Source organism: Vidua chalybeata, chromosome 8 (genome assembly GCF_026979565.1).
Source record: "Vidua chalybeata isolate OUT-0048 chromosome 8, bVidCha1 merged haplotype, whole genome shotgun sequence".
NCBI lineage: Eukaryota > Metazoa > Chordata > Aves > Passeriformes > Viduidae > Vidua > Vidua chalybeata.
In genome coordinates this window covers 18638287-18660569 of record NC_071537.1, presented here as the reverse complement: position 1 = coordinate 18660569, position 22283 = coordinate 18638287, and the positions used below count along the sequence as shown (strand labels likewise).

Below are 22283 nucleotides of genomic sequence, written 5' to 3'. Positions count from 1 at the left end.
CTTTCTTCTTTTTTCATCCACCTTTTGACTGTCATTCTCATAAAGCTGCTACCCTTTGAATGGAATGCAGCACAGATCATTTTACTACCACAACCAAGAAGCTGAGGACTTTGACAAGACAGGGACCATGGCATTTGATTACCTAGACACAATATGGGAGGATTTATTTTGTTTTGGTGGTTTGTTGTTGTTGGTTTTTTATTAATCTCTTTATATTGGAACACTTCAAGCAACTTATGCTTATAAAAATATTTCACAAGCATTAAGGGAATGAAAGAAGAAAGTCTTTCAGTAGGTATATTCCTCCAAAAGCAGTTTCTGCAGAGGCTACGTAATCATTAGAAGTATCTCATTCCTTTGCTAGTACACCTGTAAGACTTCAGGAGGTTTATTTAAAGCACACAGTGTTGGTCACACTACTCCTAATGAAGCTCCCATCACCTTCAGTATGAACAGATATGAGCCAGTGCTTGTGCAAAAAAAAAAAAAACAAAACCAAAAAACCAAAAAAAACCTATAAGAGGGAAGTTATTTTGTGCATTTATGACAGCATAAACAAGAATAAAATTTAATATTTATTAGAATTTCTTCCAGTAACAGCATTCAACATCTTAACAAAGCAAGTTGTGAAGTCTTAAAAAAATCTAGATTACAAAAAAAGTTAAAATAAGTTGTTTCTTATATTTAATGGCAACAAACAGGGAACCTTCTATTTAAAAACAACCTTGTCATATAAACAGCATTATTTTAAGAAAATGTGATTAAGATGATATGTAATTTTCAGAATGGACACACAATGTACGAATATCAATCAGAATGAAACAGAGGGGTGGAACACACTATCCCCTTAAAATCTCAAAACAGGCTGTTTGAAGAAAGGGGAGGGAGGAGGATCTTTCTAGTGAAATAACTTAGAAGATACCACACAATGGACAAAAACAAGAGTACAGAAGACATTACGTGACACCCTCATTACAACACCCCCTCAACTCTGGTTATACAGTAAAGTTAGTAAAGTGCATCTTTAAAGACTTGTCTAGTGAAATAGCTTTTCCAAATGTAAAACACAACACGTGCAGTAACAGTTAAATCATAGTGTAAGTTTTCAGAAACTAATTTTTAACCTTTCATTCACTCAAGAAGAAAAGTTTTAACTGCAGTAGTGTTCACATTATTCTTCGATGCATCCTCATGTGCTTTTGTTACTTGGCAAATCTTTAAATACGGAGCATGGCAAAATTATGCAATTTAAGCAAGTGCTTCTCTCAATTCAGTACAATTCTTCAACAGCAGAGTGGCCACATGCAGCACAACCATGTCAAATTTTGGGAAGCTTTGGTGCACTAATGATGGGGTTGGTCTCCTGTAAATATCTCCGTCCCGCACTCTTGTAGTCGTAGGTGCAAGTGTGAGTCTCTGCATAGCGGTGTGTTGCACAGAAGTTGTTTCCACATCTGAAGAATCAAGAATATTACAAGTTACAAGCTTTTCGAAGCTTTTAATACTCTGACATGCTGGGAGCCATTTTGCTTAATCGTGTCTTAAATGACAGAGCTGTTTGAATTGTTACCATCCTTGACTGATTACATTAACTGGTGGGGTACACAGAATGACATTTTTCACACTGAATGTTTTAGTTTTGACGCAACAGTCTCTTCAGGTGGGAAGCTAAAAAAAATCAGTACTCCAGGAACCAGCTAGTAAGGATCAAATACACTTATAAATTAAGAATGATGAGCTTTGTTTTACTTTCTTTTTTAAGGACCTCATGCAGTATTAGTTGGTAGAATTCAGAGGACAAAACCATGGACAGCAATTCCCTCAGGTGAAATCCATATAATGCATTTAAATTCAAAATCACAACATCACTCAGACAACCATAACAGTTGTTTTCAGCTCAACTTCTGCCTGACATAAACTCAAATTAGCCATTTAATATTCATAAATACAGATTTAGTCAGCTGTTAAGACATCAGACAAACTAGAGGGAACATAACTTCCTGGAGGACTTCAAAAGGGTTCATCTACCCAGCATCAGTTGCAATTTTGATGAGTTAAGATCAGGATTTTTGCTTCAAACTTGACAGTTCTGCAGCTAAGAGTCTTACCAGGAGAAAAGTATACTTTGGATGTTGTATATGATCTGGAAAAGTGCTTCATCTGGAGACCCATACTGATGTCCTGTTGCCTGATTATTTGACAGAGATGCTTCTTGACAGTAAAACACTGACACCACTCAAAATCAGAATTCTGTTGAAATGGATTAAGCATTACCCACTGAATTCACTATTACATTATAATCCCCAATTTATTTATCTATCTGGGTTCATAATAAACTCTGCAGCTGTTCCTGAGGCTCTGTGTGCCTGGAAATAAATTTGCTTTGCTTTGGTTCTTGGTCCCATAATCACAACTTTTCTCATATGACTGTATTCCCTATTTGGTTTACCTTGCTTTCTAGAAAAAGTCCTATGGTTTCTCCTTTTGAAACCAAAACAAATGCTATTCTTGGAGATGAGCCATTACCCCTTTCATTTTTAACCTTAAGTAAGCTGCTTAGTTACTTTTAGAAGAGCTTGTAGCTATTTGCTCATCAGGAAAGTGAGCAGTGTCCAAAGCTGTTTCAAAATCAGAGACTGAAGAGTCAGTAAGGAGACAATTTCTCACCCTGAAATTCTCTATATGATTTCCCAGTGGCAGAAGTTCTTTTTCACTTTGCTGTTGTTGGCATGAACCAAGATCAGCTCCAAATGCAGCCCTCACAGTGCAGCAGTTCCCAACACTGACTAGCCCATAGGAAACAATCCTAAGAAAAAAATATCTTGTGGGGAAAAAATACTTTTGGGGAAAACTAAGATTAACAGAGAGAGCTGGTTTTTTTTCCTGTGGTTTTTGTTGTTGGGTTTTATTTTTGTCTGTTTGGAGGTTTTTTTTTGTTTGTCTGGGGATATTTTTTTTTTACAGTTTCCAAAGACCACCACCAAACACCAGGTCTCACAGTGTTGTCTACAAGTAATGGTTTGGGGGACCAGCACTCTGGTGTTCTGTGTTTGAGATACTCTAAATGCTCAAAGGTAACTGAAGTCTTGCAAAAAGCAGAACACACATCAAAAATTTGTTGAACACAAATTTGTATAAATTCACAAACTGTGAAGATGTGCTGCCAATAGGGAGAAATCTGACAGACATTTCTGAGAAACAACACCAAACCCGCTTTTTCCTCAAGTTTTAAAGGTATCATTACCGATGAGAAACTTTGCAGAATGTGTATCTGTAGCAAGTTCTTCTCCCACCAGTATGAAGTGTCATTGTTTTTTATTATCTTGTTAATTTCCTGGTATCTTCCATTCTGTTACCTTCTATTTCTTGACCTTCCTGGAAGAACATACACCTCAAGAGCAGAAGAGGGGCAACATTCCTGAGTTTTGCTGAACTGAGAATTGCAACTTTTTTGAAGGTTGCCTTTCGATTTGCTATGCTTAAAGAATACCATGCAGCAAAGAAAAAAATTTTGGTTAACTCAGCTATCAATTTTAAGTAACAGCTAGTTATATACTCAGCCTACCTGCACTCATAGCTGGTTGCCAATCCAGTTTTCTTGCCACAAAGAAAGCAGTGCTTTGAAATTTTCTTTTTTGCTTGAATTAAGCCATTCACAGGTGGAAGATGGGTTGCTTCACCTGCTTTCAGAAGTAGAAAGACGGCAAAGACATGTTAGCTTACTCACAAACTAGTTAAATGTTATCTTTTGAAACACAGATTTATTTTGCATTTCTTAGGATACTTCAGGTGAGAACCCCAAAGTCTAAAAGGAGAGGGAAAAAATAAACCCTGAAAGCCAAAAGAGGAAACACACTTCAAGCCTATGAACACCTTTGGAAGAGGCATCACAATGCACAGAACTGTTATTCTGAACACCCCTTAAAAGTTCACGTAAGCAAGAAGTTACAGAACAAACCAAGAAACACGTCTCTTAATGGTGTTCCCAGGTGTAAAATGAACACAGAGTGTCACTGGGAAAGCACTGTGCACAGTGGCTTTACAAAGAATCAACTGGGCAATCCAGTACCTAGCATCCAATATATTCAGTATACTAGTCTGCCAAATAAGTACTGCAACATTTTAAAATCTTGCTGGTACTCTATAATTGCAAGAAAAGTATAGTATTAGACTACAGGCCTCTAGTTAGCTATATGGTTACATTAGGCACTTAGCAGATGTTTGTAAAATTTCTACACTTAAAAATTTACTTTATTTTTACTTTTTAATAATAATTAAATATAATTCTTTGCTGTTGCTTTATTAACTGGAGATCATGTAAAGAAAGGGCTTCTCCTTTCTTCTTCTCCTCCCTTCCCTCTGTGGTACTAAGTACTTTCTCCACAACTTGCTTAAGCACATTTCCCGCATCTGGATCAGTAAAGTGAGCAATGCATCCTCTCAAACATTCTTTCAGTGTTTCTACTGCTGTATTGTCAGGATGTTACCAAAAAGTTATCTCATGAATTCTCAAGTATTTTTTGGCCAGCACACCTTTAATCCCAACAGTCATTTCTTAGTAGAAATGCAGCGGACTACACTCAATAGCAGCACCAGGCAGCCACTACGCATCACCATCATCACTACCAACCAATCCCACCCCATTCCTATTTAGCATTGAAATTTCCAAGCAACATTTGTCCATGCTAACAATTTCATCATCTAAAAGCACACAATTTCAGAAGCATTCACAGAAGTATTCACAGAACTGATAATTTGGAAACTTCAGCACAGACACTCACATTTAGATCTACAGATGACATGCAGGATTCACTAAGTATTAAAAAAGCTAAGGAAGAGTTGCAGTTATAATCCATCTAAGATCTGGATGCCATCTGCTTGTTTAAGAATTGCTTAAAATATTAAAAGATTAACCATGCTATAGAAGCGTAATATGGCAAGGACTCTAGAAGCCAAATGCCTTACAAAGATAAATTGTTTTTGTCCTCTGTATGTGTGATGTATCAGGAAAGATTAGAGTCATTTTTAATTATGATATGTTACTTACCTACTCTTTTCCCTACAGCTGCCATACTTCCATTCATTCCAAGCCCATGCGCAGACTAAAAAAAAAATATGTCCACAAGGAAATTACTAACAGATGGAAGTTAAATGGAAATGTAGGTAGTCTGGTATCAGCTTATTTGATATCAATGTTTTATCAATCTACTACCCACAAAGAGTCCAAGACAACTTCTGCACACAAAGTTACAATTCTGCAACATAAAGCCTTACCCTCAATGGCTATTTAATAAATCTCCCCACACTTCAAAATACACCGAAACAACAAGTACATTAGAGAGCAGAAGCTTGGCACACATGGTGCCAGTCACTGGGCACACTTTGGAACAAATGACAATTAGTGAGCAGCAGAAGCCAGATGACACACACACTCATAACTCTATCACTACAATAACTCATAATTTCAGTTGTGAACTGAACAACCACTTTAATCTTAATAAAAAATTACTTCTAGGATCTGTTTAGATAAACAGGCAGTTTAGATACCATCAGCCATTCAGAAAACAGTTTAAGACAATCAGGGATTTAAATACACCTCCCACAGTCCATCTGCCTCTCCTGACATGGCCCAAACACACACACACACAGTAGTTTTGTAACATCAGTATCACAAAACCAGGAAAACTGATTTCTTTGGACATGTGCATACTCACTAGAATATATTCTGCAGCTTCATTTGGAGGAGCAGTTTTCCTAAAGCTTTCTTCCTGAAAATGCTGCAGGCTTGTAGGTAGTGCAATACCAGAAGTCCGAAACCTGTCAGTCCCACAGGAACTCTGTAAACTTTCCCTGTTTGTGCTTCGGGCCAGCGAAGCCAGAAATCCTAAGTTACTTACAGAACTCACAGGTTCTTTGGATGCCTTGCTAGCCACATCTGTGATGTCCCTAGCCTCTGTTTTAGAAATGACATCAGGTCTTTTGCCAAGTGACTCTACTTTCACACTACAAAATCGAGTGGTCCTAGAAAAAGAGGAGTCTGCTATACTACGTACTTCCAACGATCGAAGCACATTTGGGGAGGCCGTAGATCTCAAGTTACCAGCCTCAAAGCATCTGGGCTGTGCTTGTGGTTTCAGAGTACTGTGATGTGCCACTTGTGCTGAATAACGGAGGGGAGACAAAAGCAGATTTTTCTGAGGACTTAATTCACGAGTACTGAGAAGACCAGTCTCCATTGCTGTAGTGCTAAGCACTTTGCCAATAGGTTTTCTATGCTGCTCTACAACCTTAGAATCTTTGTCTCCATCAGGCAGTTCAAGCTCTGGGTTCACCTTTCCTATGTCATATATCTCACTACACTGTTCAGCAGTGCTTCCTTCTGTTAAAAAAGCAAAAGCATCTGGTTCACGTAGATGTTCTTCTTCTCTTCCATATAGTTCTACGTTCGTTAGATTTGGAAACAAAACAGCATCCTCCTCACTTGCTGAGGTTGCATTTTCAGGTGTTTTTTCTGAATTTGCAGGCAGGGATGAAACAGGAGTCAGAATACTATTTGTAGGTAGCTCTGCATTTTCTAGTTCAACGCGAGATATTTTCGGTGGTAACCGGATGCTATTGACTGGCTGAGACCAAGAGCTGCTCTGCCAAGTGTCATCTTCCTTAAGGAAGTGATTAGCTGTGGATGGCATTGCTCTACCAGCAGTGGCCAAAGTGGCCAGCGCTGAAAGCGCGTTTTGGGGAGATTCTGACTGATGCAAATTCCCAGGAGGAGGTAGGCACGACTGTCCGATGTGGGGCAGCACTCTGAGAAAGCGGTGACGGGCAGCAGCCACCGAGCCACTCGATGGTCGCGGCGTCATGGGAGGGCGAGGCTTCACCTTGACAGTTTTCTTAGGCTATTAAAAACAAAAAAAAGCCCAACCAAAGTCAAAAATCACAGATACAACAACAATTAGTATTTGAATTCCAGTTGCACTCCAAAGACCTGACTGGAAATATATTCTGAGGAATTCAGACAGTGTAAGGCCAGATCCTTCTTTCTACTCCCTCGTATGTTACTAGCCATCAAGACTTCACCCCAACATCTGAGTAATAAAATCAAAGATTATAATCAGGAAATGTTTTCAACAAATTGGTGATATATCAGAGAAACAGAAGAAGGAAGCCAGAATGCCATCAAGTTATCCAGAGGAGCTTCAGGTCTCAAACACAACAAAAAATGTAAGGGAGTATAATCTCTTCATGTTACATTTAGGTAACCTAGTCACACGTGAGCAGCAGTTTAATGTTTTATTTTCAAGATATTATCATTCCCATATTTCACTTTATAGGCTTTTCAGTTACAGTATATCTAATGGAATTTCATTTTAAGAGAAACATTGACTTTTACCAGAGCAAAACAATGCTACTTAAAGTATTGGATGAAAAAAAAATAAACAAATAAACCCACAAAATCCACTCACCTACCCAAAAAATCTACACTTGCAAATAAATCCAGGACTAGTAATCAATTCTTTGAATGAAGGCAGGTAGGTCCAAGGAACGCCAATGCCCCTCAGCAGAATATTTATACAATACTATTTACATAACCAATAGTTGATAAATCATCTACCCATGATAACCTGATTTCCCAATATGGCAGAGAATCTGATCTACTTTTTAGAAAAGGCAGCACAAGGAAAGCCCATGCAATTTTATGACAGAAACATTGAAATCACAATTTCACCTTTTTACTCAGATTCATATTCTCCATCTTTGCTTTGAGCAGTTTCATTTTGTTCATAGTAATTGAATTCTCAAGAATCTGTTGGCCAGAAGGTGATGCCTCTGCCTCATCTTCATCATCAGCATATATATTATAAACTGAACCACCGCTGAAAATAAAAGAAAGTTTGTATTCATCCTCTTATGAAGTATTTTAATTACATATTCAATGTAGAGTATTCTCACAACTAGGAAGTCATATCTGTAGTTGATCTGTTGACAAAACATTATGTAAAACTGTATGCAACGATATTTCAAATCCATTTATCCACATAAGCATCCCTTATTAGGGCAAAATGATGTTGCTGAAATCTGTACATAGCCACGCTTCTGGGAAGTTGTTATATCATATACAGTTGGTTCACACTCACTATATATTTTCCCCACAGAGGGGATATCCAGTTCCACAAATGTCTCCTGAAGATATGGCCAAAGCTGTTAAGTGTGTGACTCAGACAACAAGCTGATCAGTTTTCCAATTAACCAGACACTGGCATGGAAGGAAAAGTCCAAATTTCTATCCATCCTGAGGGGTGTTCTCACCATAAATGGAAATGGAGGGGTCACCCATGTGGATGTGATATTCTATTTCTCCTTTTCAAAATAAAAAAAAAAAAAAAAAGAAAAAAAAAAGAAAAAAAAAAAAGATCAGTTTAGGTTTCCAAAGATTCCAAAGAGTCTCACATTTGGAAAAAAAAAATAAATAGATTAGAATTGCTAGTCCCAAGACAAAATATTTTAAGTCAGCAGTCACTGGAAGTTTACAGCATGACATTTCCTTCTTCCATTCCGCATTCTAACAAAATGCTAAACCTCAAGGTTTTAAAAATCAGCATCTAACTTGTTTTTCCTATGAAGCAATGAAGCATTGATCAGTAACATATTCAACATTTGACAGTGAAATGAAAGAACCATTAGGACTGTCCAATTAATTACAAACTGATGCATTTTCAGCACTGTAGGTAATACATTCTAAAGAGTGTTTTAGCTCTTCCATTACATTGTTGGCATCTAGAAATCATGACAATCAGGCAATTCCCCTAATTCCCCTGTGTTCGTACAAATGTCTCAGTAGATTTAGGTTAAGTTTCTACTCTCCAGAAGAGATCAAGGAAGAACTAAAAGTCATGTGGAAGTCAGTGCCAAAAAGAAAATATCACTAATTAGAGCTGGCATCTTACCTGATTCTTGGAAATACTCTGCTGCCTTTAGAGCCAGCATTTTTTGCACTGACTCTCCAAATCCAGTTCCTAAAATGTAACAAAATTCCAAAGGCAGCACAGCTCGGAGACAGTGTGAAGAGCAAGACAGCAGCAAATTCAAACCAAGGGTCAGCAAAATAGACCAGACATTTCTTATCAAAACCTGAGCAATTCCATATGGGAACAGTCAGCATATATATTACAGACACATATTTCTCCTGGTAAAAACCCAACACTAAAAAAATAATTTAAAAAAATTATCTTTACAAAGGTTTACATCACCAAGTGAAAAGAATTTGTTGAACGTCCCTTCCTGCTAGGTAAGGATAGAAAGCAAAGTGGTATGTCTCATGTTTGGTTGGTTTTTGATTTTTTTTAATGCAAAAATAATTATCTTTTTGTTCAATTTTCTGACAAATAGGGGCCAAAAACACACACCAAAAAAAAAAAAAAAAGCGTGACAAAAGGATTTTTTGTGTGCTCTAGTGTGATTGTAAGATTATAAAAGTTAGACAGGTACTTTTGATATTAATGATATTTTCAGCCCATTTTACAATGAGTAAATTTTATATTTACTTTGTCCATAGCTGTCAACAGTCCAGAGCTCTTCCCTGTAAAATGCAGGCCTCAAAAATTATTAGCTTGCTGAAACCCTTTTGGCACCCGTTTTCTGCCAATCCTCCACCACAGCTTCAATGCTCTTCTAACTCAGAGACAATGATCACTGTATGCATTTATACTTTTGTCAAGTTTTAACCAGTAACTCAAGCACAGATAAAATAAAATTGTCTGGAGAACTATAAAAACCAAGACCAAAACCAATGTCTCATTTCTAAATTTCAGTCAAATTCTGCTCTGGGTATCAGCAATGGGAAAAAGGATGAGAAATATGTGCTTCAAAATGCTTAGTCACCAATATACCCACACATATGAACACTCCTGTCAGTATGGAAAACTAGTAGTTTCCAGTAGTATTCAGAGTGACCCACAGTTTCCTCTATAAAGATCAAACAAAAAGGTCTGATTTGCTTCCATTCTGTCGTCCCTTTGCTACTTTTTCCATTTCCCACAGTCTCACCCAGCCATGGTAACAAACTCAAGAATTAGGATTTCCTTCCCCTCCAAATTACTATCTGCCTTACTAGAAAGGCTAATAAGTGAACTCCCATAGAAAGCACAGAAAAACAGAAACAACTCAAGCTGAATGTCTTCAATTCAGGTCACTTCCAACCCAACTGGTTCACTTGACCAGCACCAGCACATTTCTTAAGCCCAATGTATTTGACTTTCCTATGTGCTGCTGTGCTTTGAAAGGCTTACCCATGTACCTTGCAAGAGCCAAATGAGTGTGGTTTATTCCTCCCATTTGCCAATCTCAGTAAAATTACTAGTAAACCTGTACATTAGGATTACCCCATGGGAAAGTACAAAAACTTTCAGACAGACCACTGTCTATCCTAGTTTTAAATGGAAAAAAAAAACCAACACACACACTAAAATTTGAACATGTAAGCAGATACCAGAGAGCCCATTCTACTGAAAAATGAAATTTTAAGCTCCTTATGACAATCCTTGCACTAACTCACAGTAGAGCACCCACGGTCCCAGCTCAGTGAATGGGTTTCGATGTTCACTGGAGCCAGAGGTTAAATAGGAACAAAGTGATAACAGCAAGAACAAGAATTACACCAGTCTGCTCATCTTTCCAGAAGTGTATGTAGCCCAGTGCAGCAGCCGGCTCTCAGTTCTTAAACAATTATGCTTTTTTAAACCTATTTCAAATAATACCATATGTGGCTATTTACTGAAGGAGTACAGGGGCTGAAAGATAAAATCGCAGATCTAAAATATTTGTATCTTTTCTCTTCCTTGTTTATCAAACACTAGGTCTTTCTACTCTGTATAACAGCGCGGGAATTCAGCTTTGGTATTTCTTTCCATCAGTGGTTTTTAAGTTTGGATGTTTCATAAAAATTTTTAAGAGTAGTATCACCCTGAATACAAACAATATAAACCCAGCACAAAGCTCTTGCTTTCCCTTTGCAAACAGAAACAAGAATAGTCACTTAAAGCATCTTGAGCCTTAGCCTTGGAGAAAATACAGCTAGTTCTCAGTAAAGGGACTTCTTTCCTCACAGCTGTACAAATATTAAGATCTTGAGAGGACAAAAGTACCTACCCAAAAGCTGCAATATAAAACCAGAATGCAATCATTTTAAATAGGTATCCATTTTGATAGTTTTAGGAAAAAAAACTACCAAACTTTGTAAATTGTAAATACAATTACAATGTAGTAGGTAAAGTGATACACCTGTCCTTCTGATTATAAGATCACTGGATTCTGACAGCAATTGACACAATCTTGGTACCTCAACTGTAGCTAACCTGAGGCCTAATTACATCCAAAATCTGGCTATATTGGTAATTACTATTTTCCTGACTAATCATTTAGTCAAGTCACACCCACAGGAAAAAAATTATCATGTGAACAGGGAAATATTTACAAAACTAAACAAATGCCTTAAGATGTTAGAGAAAGTATTTAGCAGAAGTTTTTATTATCTAATAAAATATTGATTTGACTCTCCTGCAACATGTTCCTTTTCAGAAAGGGTTGGAATGTTGAGAATTGCCTGCAGTATGAAGTCAGTTTTATCTCACTATATTAATGCACACAGTGATAAGAGAACCATCAGCACAACCACTGACCACAAAGCACTACTGTGCTGTTAGAGAATTACAACAATTTAATAGCCCTTAGGGAATAATTCTCTCAATATGCCAGATACTCTTCTGATAAAGCCAACAAATACAGCTGAAAATTTCACAGCAATCCACTTTTGAAGAATAATACAAAGACTAAACCCAACTTTACCTCAAAGATTCAGATAGTGGTGTTAAAGTGCCATCGCCGCGGTCAACCACACGGAAAAAATTCAAGTGATCTCCTTCGCGATACACTAAGAAGGTAACTTGTTTGTTGGATGGCCCTTTCTCCCAGATCTTGTCTCTAGCAGGATCCATGTATTCAGCCATTTCCCTGATAGGATCTTTCACAGGAACTAAAAAGATAAAAAAACCAAAATAAAACCACAGTATTATTATTGTTCTTTTGATCACCTCTGAGAGCTCAGCTCAGTTAATAACAGGAATTCCCAACCTAGAATATATGTTGAGTTTTCTCCCAAGTGAATATTATCAAGGGAATTTCTTCATTTTCACTCCTATACAGATGATCCACATAAGCAAGTTTATCGCCTGATAAACTGTAGCAATGTCTGATTCTTATTGACCATATTTTAAAAATTATTTGTATAATAAAATTCCAGGATAATTTTTTCTTCAAGTGAAGAATTGCTGATTTTACTACTTGATGATTATGTACAGACAAATATACTTAATTTAATAGTAAACAAAGTACACTTGATATGCTAAGAGAAGATGGGGAAAAAAATCCCCCATTTTTGTTAAGTATTTTTCTGATTAATTTGAAACTGAAGTCTCATTGTCTCAAATGCTTACCTAAGAGAAGCTCTTTACAGTTTTAAGACATTGCATGAAAATCACTAACTTCCTTAACACTTACCTCTTCTGGTGTTAACAGGTCCACCTCGCATAGCCAGAACTAACTTCAGAGTGCAGCCTTCTGAAATGCTGGAAATAATAACAAACAAATTTTTATAGCATTTTCTGTTGTTCATGCTAACAATTATTTAGAAACATAATTTTATTCTATACTTACTTATAATCATCCAAACAATAGTCATCCTTCAGTTCCATATTATTCCAAATTAAGTGCTGCTGAGAGACAGGAATACCTAAACAAAAGAAATAAACAAATGACTTAAGGCTTGGCAAGAAGACTTCTGGGGAGTTTTGATTTTTCAAGAGTGTGGGGCTGATGGACTGAAACTAGATCACAGGAGAAAGAAGAAGCAGGACAGCCACTTGAGCAGTCTTCAGCCATGACATCCAACCTCCACATAGTTATTAAAACCAAAGATTTTCAGAAGGCTTTAGCTCACACACAAAGTTCAACCTTTTGGTTCAGCAGAGAGTGTGTAGAAGTGCTCAACTGCTTCAGACTTACTGAATACTTGCTTTTTCCAGTCATCAGATAAGGGAGGCTTTTTCCTGTTATCTGAACTTCAGAGCTTTATGTCTACTGACGGGAAAAACAGGATAAAACTCTACCTACAAAACTGCTGAATAATTTAATCACAGACTGGTATTTTGTATTACTCATAGTGCAGACAATCACATTAAGGTGACTGGTGCCAGCTCTATTACAGCAGTGAGAAGTGCAAATCTGTTCTTATCCCAGCTTGGTATGGGACCTCAAAGTTGGCATGTACAGTTTAGTACCACAGCAGTTAATTAAACTTCATCCTACAAACACTTTTGTTTCTTCATCCTACAAACACTTTTGCTTCTTTCTGGGTGTTTTTTCAAGCCATCAGAATGTTATTACTAGTATCCAGTAATACTTACTTTCAACTCAAGTTCTGGGATGATTTGGCTGTTTTTTGTTAAAAGAAAGTAAGCATACTGAATATTTGTTCTTTTTAAAAATCTGTGTTCTATATAAATAGAATCCAAATTCTACACAATTTTTGCCTGCATAGCCAACTCAGTTAGATACAGATGTAATACACATTAAAGATAATAAACAAAAAAGTACAACTTGAGGTCTTCATATATTTTTACTGGAATACTACCACATTCCAAATTTTGGATAGAATAAAAATGAACACAGTTATGAATAGATGAGACATCTCAGACCACCAAAAAAAAAAAAATCTTCTCTCCAGCATCACAAGGAAGTTGCTCAATTTGTCTAGTGAAACCCAGGTAATTAAGATCTCACTGTGCATTCATGACAAATGTTAATTAAAATTTAAATCTATTAAGATCAAAGAACTACTTTTTCAAGAAGTTCTAAACACTATTTCTCATACTAAGAAACAAAATCTAGAAATGTATTTTCCTAAAGGTTACATTAAAATAATGTTATCCTGTATTTCATTCATTACATGTTCAGATACTTAAAAGGAAATGAAAGTGGAAGTGCTACACAGTAAGACTTCCCTAAATACATCTGGCAGGAGGGGAACACAAAGATCAGAGTCTTTAAGATAGTTCCCAAAAACATCTAAGCTTTTGAAGGCTTGTGAGAATGCTTAGCAAGCTGTGGCAGGGATCAGCAAAGTAGTCCCTTGCTAGGCAGAGGACGGACACAAAGCTCCCTATAGCCATCAATGGCAAGGAAGAAGAGGGGATCAAAGTCCAAGCCCAATTAACAGGCAAGCAGGAGACATCCCTGTGCAGAAGGGGGAATGCACTTTGGAGGAACTGTCATTGTTTTTCTTTAGGCTTTACAGAAGATGACAATTTCCTCTTCCCACCCCAGCTCATATCCAGATCTTCCCTGTTCTGATGAACCAACACAACTTTACTCCCCCTGACTGCACTTAACAGGAATCTTACGTCCTCTGAAGTCCACAGGACATTTATAAGAAGAATATGTTCATACAGTAGACTAACATAATTGCTACTACACTGCTGGCTATTTAATAGCTGGTTATTGGTTATGTTTCAAGACAGCAGTGTAAGCAGAAGAACAAGCTGGCAATAGCCAGCTTGAAGTTTTTTGTGTTGTTTTGCACTCTTCTGATTACAAACAATCTGATTACTGTCTGCATTTGTTATGGTTTCAGCAGCCTCCAAGGAGCAATTTCCAATTACTTTGATAATCTGAGAGAGTATTTGTTAAAAAGGCTGGCTTACAGCTGGCAGTACTGGAGTGAAACATGGTTTTGCTCATTCAACAATGACAATGTATTTTTGATGAAGTGAACAGATGAAAAGAGGATACTCTGCTGTAATTGGAAACTTATTTCCTTTTATATTGCTTTCTTAGAATTCTGTATTTATACACTGAGGAAATAGTCTGTGCTTTATAGCTTCAGAGGCAGCAAAATATTCATCAGCTATCCCTTTTCTGGATTATAGTAAGGGTTTCTTGAGGAGACATTTGCACATGAGATCATCACGTACAACTGCCAACAATAACGAGAACTGTGACATACCCATCCACTATACCCTCTCCATAAGCAGCACATGATGGTATCACTGGCCTGCCCCAAATCAGTGCTGAGAGGTAAGCAAGGCAATAAGCTACATCTCAGTGTTCAAATGGGAATGAGCTGGCCAGCTGATGCTACAGGAGGACAGAAGAGTCTGCAGACTACCTATTGAAATGGCTGCAGGTGCACTACCAATGTGATCTACTAAAACAGGAGAAGGAGAGGAGAGAAGCAGCTACCCTATCCTGTCTCTGAATCAGCATATCATATACAGCCTTAAGCTTCCCTCCCTTACTCTTCTTTTTGGCATGGTAAGTAGGTTCACCACAGAAACTGATATTGTCTAGTCTGACATGGGAAAAAAATAATTAAAATCCCTGTAGATTTCAGAAAAAACCCTTGATTTATGTTGTGGGTATAAAGTTCCTATGTTTAGAAATGCCACTGTCAAAATTCAAACTGCACTTATCTTTCACTCAATGTTGAAATAGATGGAGCCACTGTTTACCGAGAGGCTGGGCTGACAGTCTTATTTCCTGCACAAACTGGCTACATTAGTAAGAGGTGCAAAAGCCCACAACTTACAGTGGCAGGACTGTTTTCCTAATTGTTAAATCCCCCAGCTTTCACTTGAGTGACAGTAACTGTGGCAGAGTAAATGGAGTCAGTACTGACCTACTCTTTGTCGAAGGGACTGACTAAAAACAGACTAAAGACAGCAAATCACCAGTAACTGAATGCAGGCCAACAAAATTTCCTGACAAAGGTGACCTTACTTTACAGCTTCCAGATGCTGCTCTGGGCAGCCATCCACTATGAGCAGTCTTGCACTCACAGAAACGTTTCCCCAGCTCAGACAAGGCACAAGCTTAAAAGATGCTTTGTGAACTTGTCTATCAGCACAGTAAACAGGCAAATCATAAAGCAAATAGAAGATGTAGGGGAAAAGTAGCAAACAGAAAAATGCAGGATTAGTTCCATTAAAAATTCATTACACTTGTGCAATCCACGTACTCCAGTCCTGGCAGAAGCACAGCTATTTTCTCTAATGCAAATAGTAATAACTATCACTATGACATACTCTGAATTCAAATATTGAAATAAATTACAACATCATATGAAGTCTGCTTGACATTCTTCTAGTTCCTTTTACTTAATTTGAAGCTGCTATACACAGGCAGCAAAATAATGACAGCAAAAAGACCAAAGGAAAATAACAACTCACACAATGAACTGAGTACACACATACACAACAAAATTACTGCTGCATCTGTCTTTCCCTGCTGAACACAAGGGAGCACCTACTGAACACTGAAATCAAGATGTGCTCTGAAAGCTAGTTCTCTTTTCCCCCTTTACAATAATACAAGAAAAAGAGAACATCTAAATTTTCATCTAAAAAGGTCGATGTTTTCACGTACATAGATCACAAAATTCAGTTGCAAGTACAAACCTAACAAACCATGACCAAGTTGGTTTTTATTTTAAAGCTAACTACGTAAATGAATGCCCTAACATTCCATACCAAAGAATTCAAATTAATTCCTGCAAGGTAACAACAATAATATCATCACTACCAAATCCAAAGCCCACCTCCTCCCTTGAGACTCAATCCTATCTTTCCCAACAAACATGTTTACAGGTATTACCTATGGTTCTTTAACAGATTCATTAACCACTACTACAAATATGCTACCCGAATGCTCAGTCTATAAAACACTGTAATAATTGGTGTTTTCCAATGAATACTAAACTCTGCCCATCCCAGCAGCTACAAGGACTTGAGCAATGGAGAAAGCAAAGTGAGCTCAGTTTAAAAACCCCATTACTTGGTCTTTCAATGAAATGTTGATTTTTTTAAGCACTACCCATGTTTAAGCTCAGTCTTTCATGCCACCTTGAAATTCAGATATCATCCTATCCATGTCCATCAACACTGATTAACAAGTAAAACCAATGGAGTAGGTAGCACTGCTAGCAGCACTGTGTGTGTATTCATTCCAGTTTTTATGCCACCAGTAGAGACAAAGGGAGCTATTTCTTCCCAGGTGAACCATTTTAAAGGGCTCAGTCAGTGAATCTGAGACTAGGAGTGATTTACCCCTGGGGCTCCAAAATCAACACTGTAACAAATCTCCTGCTTACTTCACATAGGACATATCTGAGGACAAATGCCTGGATTTGATCCAAACACACATCAGATATGGTATAACTTAAATTTATGAGTAGAAGACTTGCACTGAAATTTCAGATGCATTAGAACCTGTAAATTTTATGTATATTGCTTACTCACTAAAACCACTGAAAACACATAGCTGGAAACCTGGAGCTCTTTCTTAGTAAGGTACCAATGTTTAGTACAGCTGTACAGCTGTCTAAACAAAGCCTTTCGATATCAGATCACTAGCAGGCATCAAGAATGACAAACAGTATCTGAAGTAGACAAAATTCCTTATATGCCATCCATATTATGCTTTTTTATTATGGTGAAGACAGTCTACAGCTATAGATTTTCCAGCTGTTGACAAAGATCAATTTGTCTTGTTTTAATTTTATTATTAGCCTCTTACAACTAGAGCCATTGGTAATATTTCAACAATTTGTTAACTTCTGACACAATTCTAGATTTTTTTCTTGGAGTTTTCAGGTCTCAGCTCACTTTTTCAAAACATTTTTTTTTTTGCTTATATTCTATCGTCCTCAACATCCAAATGTAGAAAATATGCACAACTAGGGTCCTAATGTAGTCTTCCAGCACTGTAGGAGGTGTTCTCCAACCAGAAGTGCAGCTTAAATAAGAGAGATTCACATCCCACAAAAGCTGACATGATACAATAATAAAAAGTGAAAACCAGCATCAGGAACAGATGTAAGCTTTCTCCTTCCCATGCTAAATCACAACAAAATTACTTCTGAATTTCTGCTCCATCTGGGTGATTTACTGCTCAAACTTGTGCACTATAATAGGAACTCTGTCACTGAAAAATTTTTAATTATTATTTTACATGCAATAGCAACCCCAAATGCAACATAAAATTAGTTGGTCATTGTGTATCTGTTTTGTCCACATGTAACTGATCAATTTGTTTTCATTCTGCCTCCCACAAATCATTAGTCAGAACAGTACAAATATTTTAACTCTGCTATGGAGTATCGAAGTATTTCAAGTGACTGCTGACAAATCAATGATAAGCACCAGTGAACTCATCTTCCACGTCTAATGAAATTTACTTATTATTAATTCTATACAGCAGGCAGCCAAGCCATAATTACTTTACCATCCTATGAACTACAACATGCAAACAAAATTCCAGATAAGTATTATTGTAACTTCATTACTGAGCTGTTCTTCTAATAAGAAATGAGGATACTTTTGTAAGCTGTAGGTATAACTGAGTATGGCTACTCACAGTCTCACATTTTGGACTACAAGGAATTCAAATCCCTCTTCCTCACATCGCCCACTGATCTCTTAATGTATCTTTTAAAGCACCATTGATACTGCCCAGATAGCCTGCCTTCTTTTGTTATCTACTGCCTATGCTACCTTTTCATTCACTCTTAGTCAGCGTTCTACCCATGTCTCCTACACCTATATTCAATTATAGGTAGGAAACCCCCCTTTCCTTTTCTTGTTTCACCTCTAGCCTCCAGGAGCATCTCGACACATTATCTGACTTTTGATTAATTACAGCCTTGTCCACAGCAAACAAAAGCCCACCCACAGAGCTGCACTGCTGTGCCTACACGGATGTAAGATCCGGTCATCTGCACAGTGGAGCTTCTGCTGTGTGCATCTCCCCAGTAAATAGTCCCCTCTGTTGTTGCAATGCTTGTGTGTTTTAAGATTTGTGCCAGCTGTCTGGGTTTTTTTCCATCCACCAGAACAGATTTCCATAAGAGGAGGAGAGTATCTTAGATTCCAGTCTACAGCATTATGTTACATCTCCCAGAGGATGGGTTCCACACAGACAGAAGGATGAAAAACACATACAGGTATACTAGGGAAGGAGAGGATCCCTCTTCTGAAAATTAGCAACTCTGATACTCTCTGCTTCTATAGCTGTATAGTTCTTTAACCCCTCCAAAGTGAAAAAGAAGATAGAGGATGCAATACTTAGGCTATGAATATATAAATATTTCAAATCACATTCTTTCACGCAAGGTCATCCTCACCATAGAGGAAAAGAGGTAATAGGGGACTAACCTACACTTACTCTTCTTGCATAAGCATCAAGACTGGCCTCATAACTTAAAGATTTTCACTTTGCAAAATGCGTCAAGTTTATCACTTTAAGACAAAGCAGCGCTCAGCCAGATGTCTACCAGCAAAAGATCACTCATCTAAACAAAATTCAAATCAGTAACTTAAAGCTACCTTTGGGATTTGCCTGCACTGCAGTTACTCTTGTGACTGCAGTACCATAAAAAAACCATAAACTGACTAACCTAATCAGCAGCAAACATAGCAGCAAATCTAAAGTATGCTCAGTTATATACATATATTGCATGGCTCAAATTTATAACCTTGCTAGTTAACAAAAAACTTGGATCAGAGAATCCACAAACTTTTTACAATTGACCTTAATAATCGTACATAGAAAAAAAAAAACCAACCAACCCACCAGAAGAGCAAACATACCAATTGCAGTGAAGCCTAAGCCATGAACTTACAGAAAACAGAAAGAACAGAAAAACGACTCAATTTCAATTAAACCTAAGCACCTAGTTTTTATACATATTGCTAAACATGACATTTAAATTTTCTGGTTTGATTTTAGTAATTACGCTCTTTAAAACAGGACTACTTCTAAAGTGATAAAGTTTACACTGAAATAAGAGAGAATAGTACCTTCCAGTCTTTGAATTTTAGCTTTCACAGAAATAACTGTTTCAAAGGGGGAAACTCGCAGCTCAAAGCAGGTTCCTGTAAGCGTTTCAATGAAGAGCTCCATAGTTTCATAGAAAGGAAGTTTGTAGTGAAATGGTCCCATATTATCTTTATTAAAAAAAGGAGGCTCTTTCTTGTTGGCCATTAGAACGGATTTACAACTTCCTTGTAAGAAGATCTGTCAGGAAACTACATTCCACTTCTAGCCAAGGCAGCTTTGAAGACATGTGTAGTGCATTGCTGTTCATCTTTAGGATTTTTCACCTATAAAGCAAACAAATATAGTTCTGACAACATCTAAACGTAACTGCTAAAGAGAATTTAAATTCATTTTGTGTAAAATGGTTGTTAAGAAACATTTCGTTATTACCTAGGTAGGGCAAGATAACCACAAATTATATTACCAACGTTGTAGTTTTAGGGCTCTAGTTCCAGTCAGCATTCCAGACGCAACCTACTACCTTTGTTATTTTTGTTTCCACAAGCGACATGACAACCAGACGCCCAATGCCTCCTGACAAGAGCTGAGCCCTCCGCAGTGTCAGAGCGAGAGAAAAACTCCAGAAAGGCGGAAGAACAGGGACTGCTCCGGGCTTAGGAAAGGCAGTTGGAGGAGGCAGCTCGGCCGTGCTCGGGCCAGCGGCGTCCATCGCCGCAGCGGAGCAGGGGCCGGAGCCCGGCAGCCGAACGGAGCGCCCGCGAACAAAGGACGGCGAGCAGCTGCCTCGGAGCCGCCGCGCCTCGGGGCGGCCTCGCACCCCGGGCTGGCCGCGGGCCCCGCCACCACTGCCCCGGCCCCGCTTCCTCCCGGGCCGCGCGCCTCGCCGGCGGAGCACGGCCCCCCTGCCCGCCGCCCTCGGCGCTGCCGCCGCAGGGTACCCGCAGGAGCGGCGCTCCAGAGGGCCCGGAACCCGCCGAGCGATGGTGGGGTCTCACCTCACCTGCCACCGCCGGGCCCGCTCGGGGGGAGACACGGCTCCTCTCCCCCCGCGCCGCCCCGCCCGCCGCAGCTGCCGGAGCCGGCCGGGCCCGGCGGGACGCACGGACCGGGAGCGCAGCCGGAGCCGCCGGGGGCAGGACTGGGAGGTGCCGCCCGGCAGCCCCCGCGCTGCCCCGCCCTGTGACAGCTCCTCCCGCGGGCCAATGGGACGGCCGCTCTCACGAACCTCGGCCAATCAGCGGCCCCAGGGGGCGGGCTCGCGGCGCCTCAGGGGCGGGCGCCCGCCGGGCCGCTTGTTGTGGTCGTTAAGACGCGGGGCGGCAGCGCGTGCGCAGGGAAGGACCCGGATACGCTTGCCCATCCCTGGGCGTGTTGAAGGCCGTGCTGGATGGGGATTCGGGCAGCCCGCTCCGGTGGGAGGTGTCCCTGCTCAGGGCCGGGGGGGAACGGGATGGGCTTGCAGGTCCTTTCCGCCCCAAACCGCCCTGTCAGTCTGTGCAACGCCCCCAGCGCTACCGGTGGGCACATGATAGCGGCGGCGGCCGCGCTGCCTCCTGGGACACGGAGTGCGGCGGGGCCGGGGAGGCGGCCAGGGCAGATGATGCTAAAGTGGCTCCGGCGGCTCATCCCGGCCGTAGCACCGCCGGCCTTTGCTCAGGGCCGACCCGCGGAATCAGCAGCGAGATCCTGCGCTGAGGCCGAGCGGCTGCCAGGCATTGCCGGTGTGTCGCAGCGCAGCGCTGGGCGCGGGCGGCAGGGGCGGGCCCACGCCCAAGCGCGGGCAGCCGCCGCGCTGTTCCCAGCCAGGACACGAACATTCCCCCCTGGCAGGGGCCAGGCACTGCTCTGGGGAACCTTCTCTGAAGGCCAGCGCTCGATTGTGCTCCCATTTCACCGTAAGGTGGGCCAGGGCAAGCTCCAGAAGCAGCGGGACCCCTGGATGATCACAGGCTAGAGAAAACAAGCTTATCCTCTTAGCAGGTGCTAATTACATTAACCACTTTACTTTCCATTTAGGTTTTAAAATACGCAAGACCTACCCTGACTTACTTTAAGGCCCAGATAAAACTGTGGCTTTTGAGAAGCATGTAGCAGGTACGGGAACCTGTCAGAGCTTCTGAGTGCTGTAATACTGAGCCTTCAGTTCTGCCTTTCCCAGAAGTAGGTGGTTCCCAGCAGCTGTGGTTTATCGAATTTACCGAAAAACCCAAAAAACTAAAACTTGCACTATGAAGACCTTTTCTCTGCTGAGCTTTCACATGAAAGTTTAGGAAACACTAAGGCAGGAGCTTTCTTTTTTTCCTACTCCAAGAGTTTTTGGCCCTTAGGGTTTTTAGCTTGTGAGCAGCCCTCTTTGCAATGTTAATAGAAGTTATTAACGTGAAGGGCCAAGAAGAAAG

The 22283-nt window shown here is 39.7% G+C and overlaps 1 protein-coding gene across 5 annotated transcripts; it reads right to left on the bottom strand.

The window, feature by feature from the left end:
- Positions 1-562: 562 nt before the first annotated feature.
- On the bottom strand, positions 563-21023 carry ZFAND4 (zinc finger AN1-type containing 4). Of its 5 annotated transcripts, none has more exons than XM_053949683.1 (10): positions 20880-21023; positions 19905-20207; positions 12709-12784; positions 12553-12620; positions 11842-12028; positions 7727-7874; positions 5715-6896; positions 5048-5102; positions 3566-3683; positions 563-1454 (listed from the first exon to the last, which is right to left on the bottom strand). In XM_053949683.1, exons 2-10 carry the CDS (start codon positions 20086-20088, stop codon positions 1319-1321), a joined length of 2154 nt encoding a protein of 717 aa, XP_053805658.1. In that variant the 5' UTR covers positions 20089-20207; positions 20880-21023; the 3' UTR covers positions 563-1318. The 5 variants fall into 5 exon arrangements, with proteins under 5 accessions (XP_053805658.1, XP_053805657.1, XP_053805660.1 ...); XM_053949682.1 differs by having other exon boundaries at positions 20885-21023; XM_053949685.1 differs by having other exon boundaries at positions 3566-3680; positions 20885-21023.
- Positions 21024-22283: the final 1260 nt, after the last annotated feature.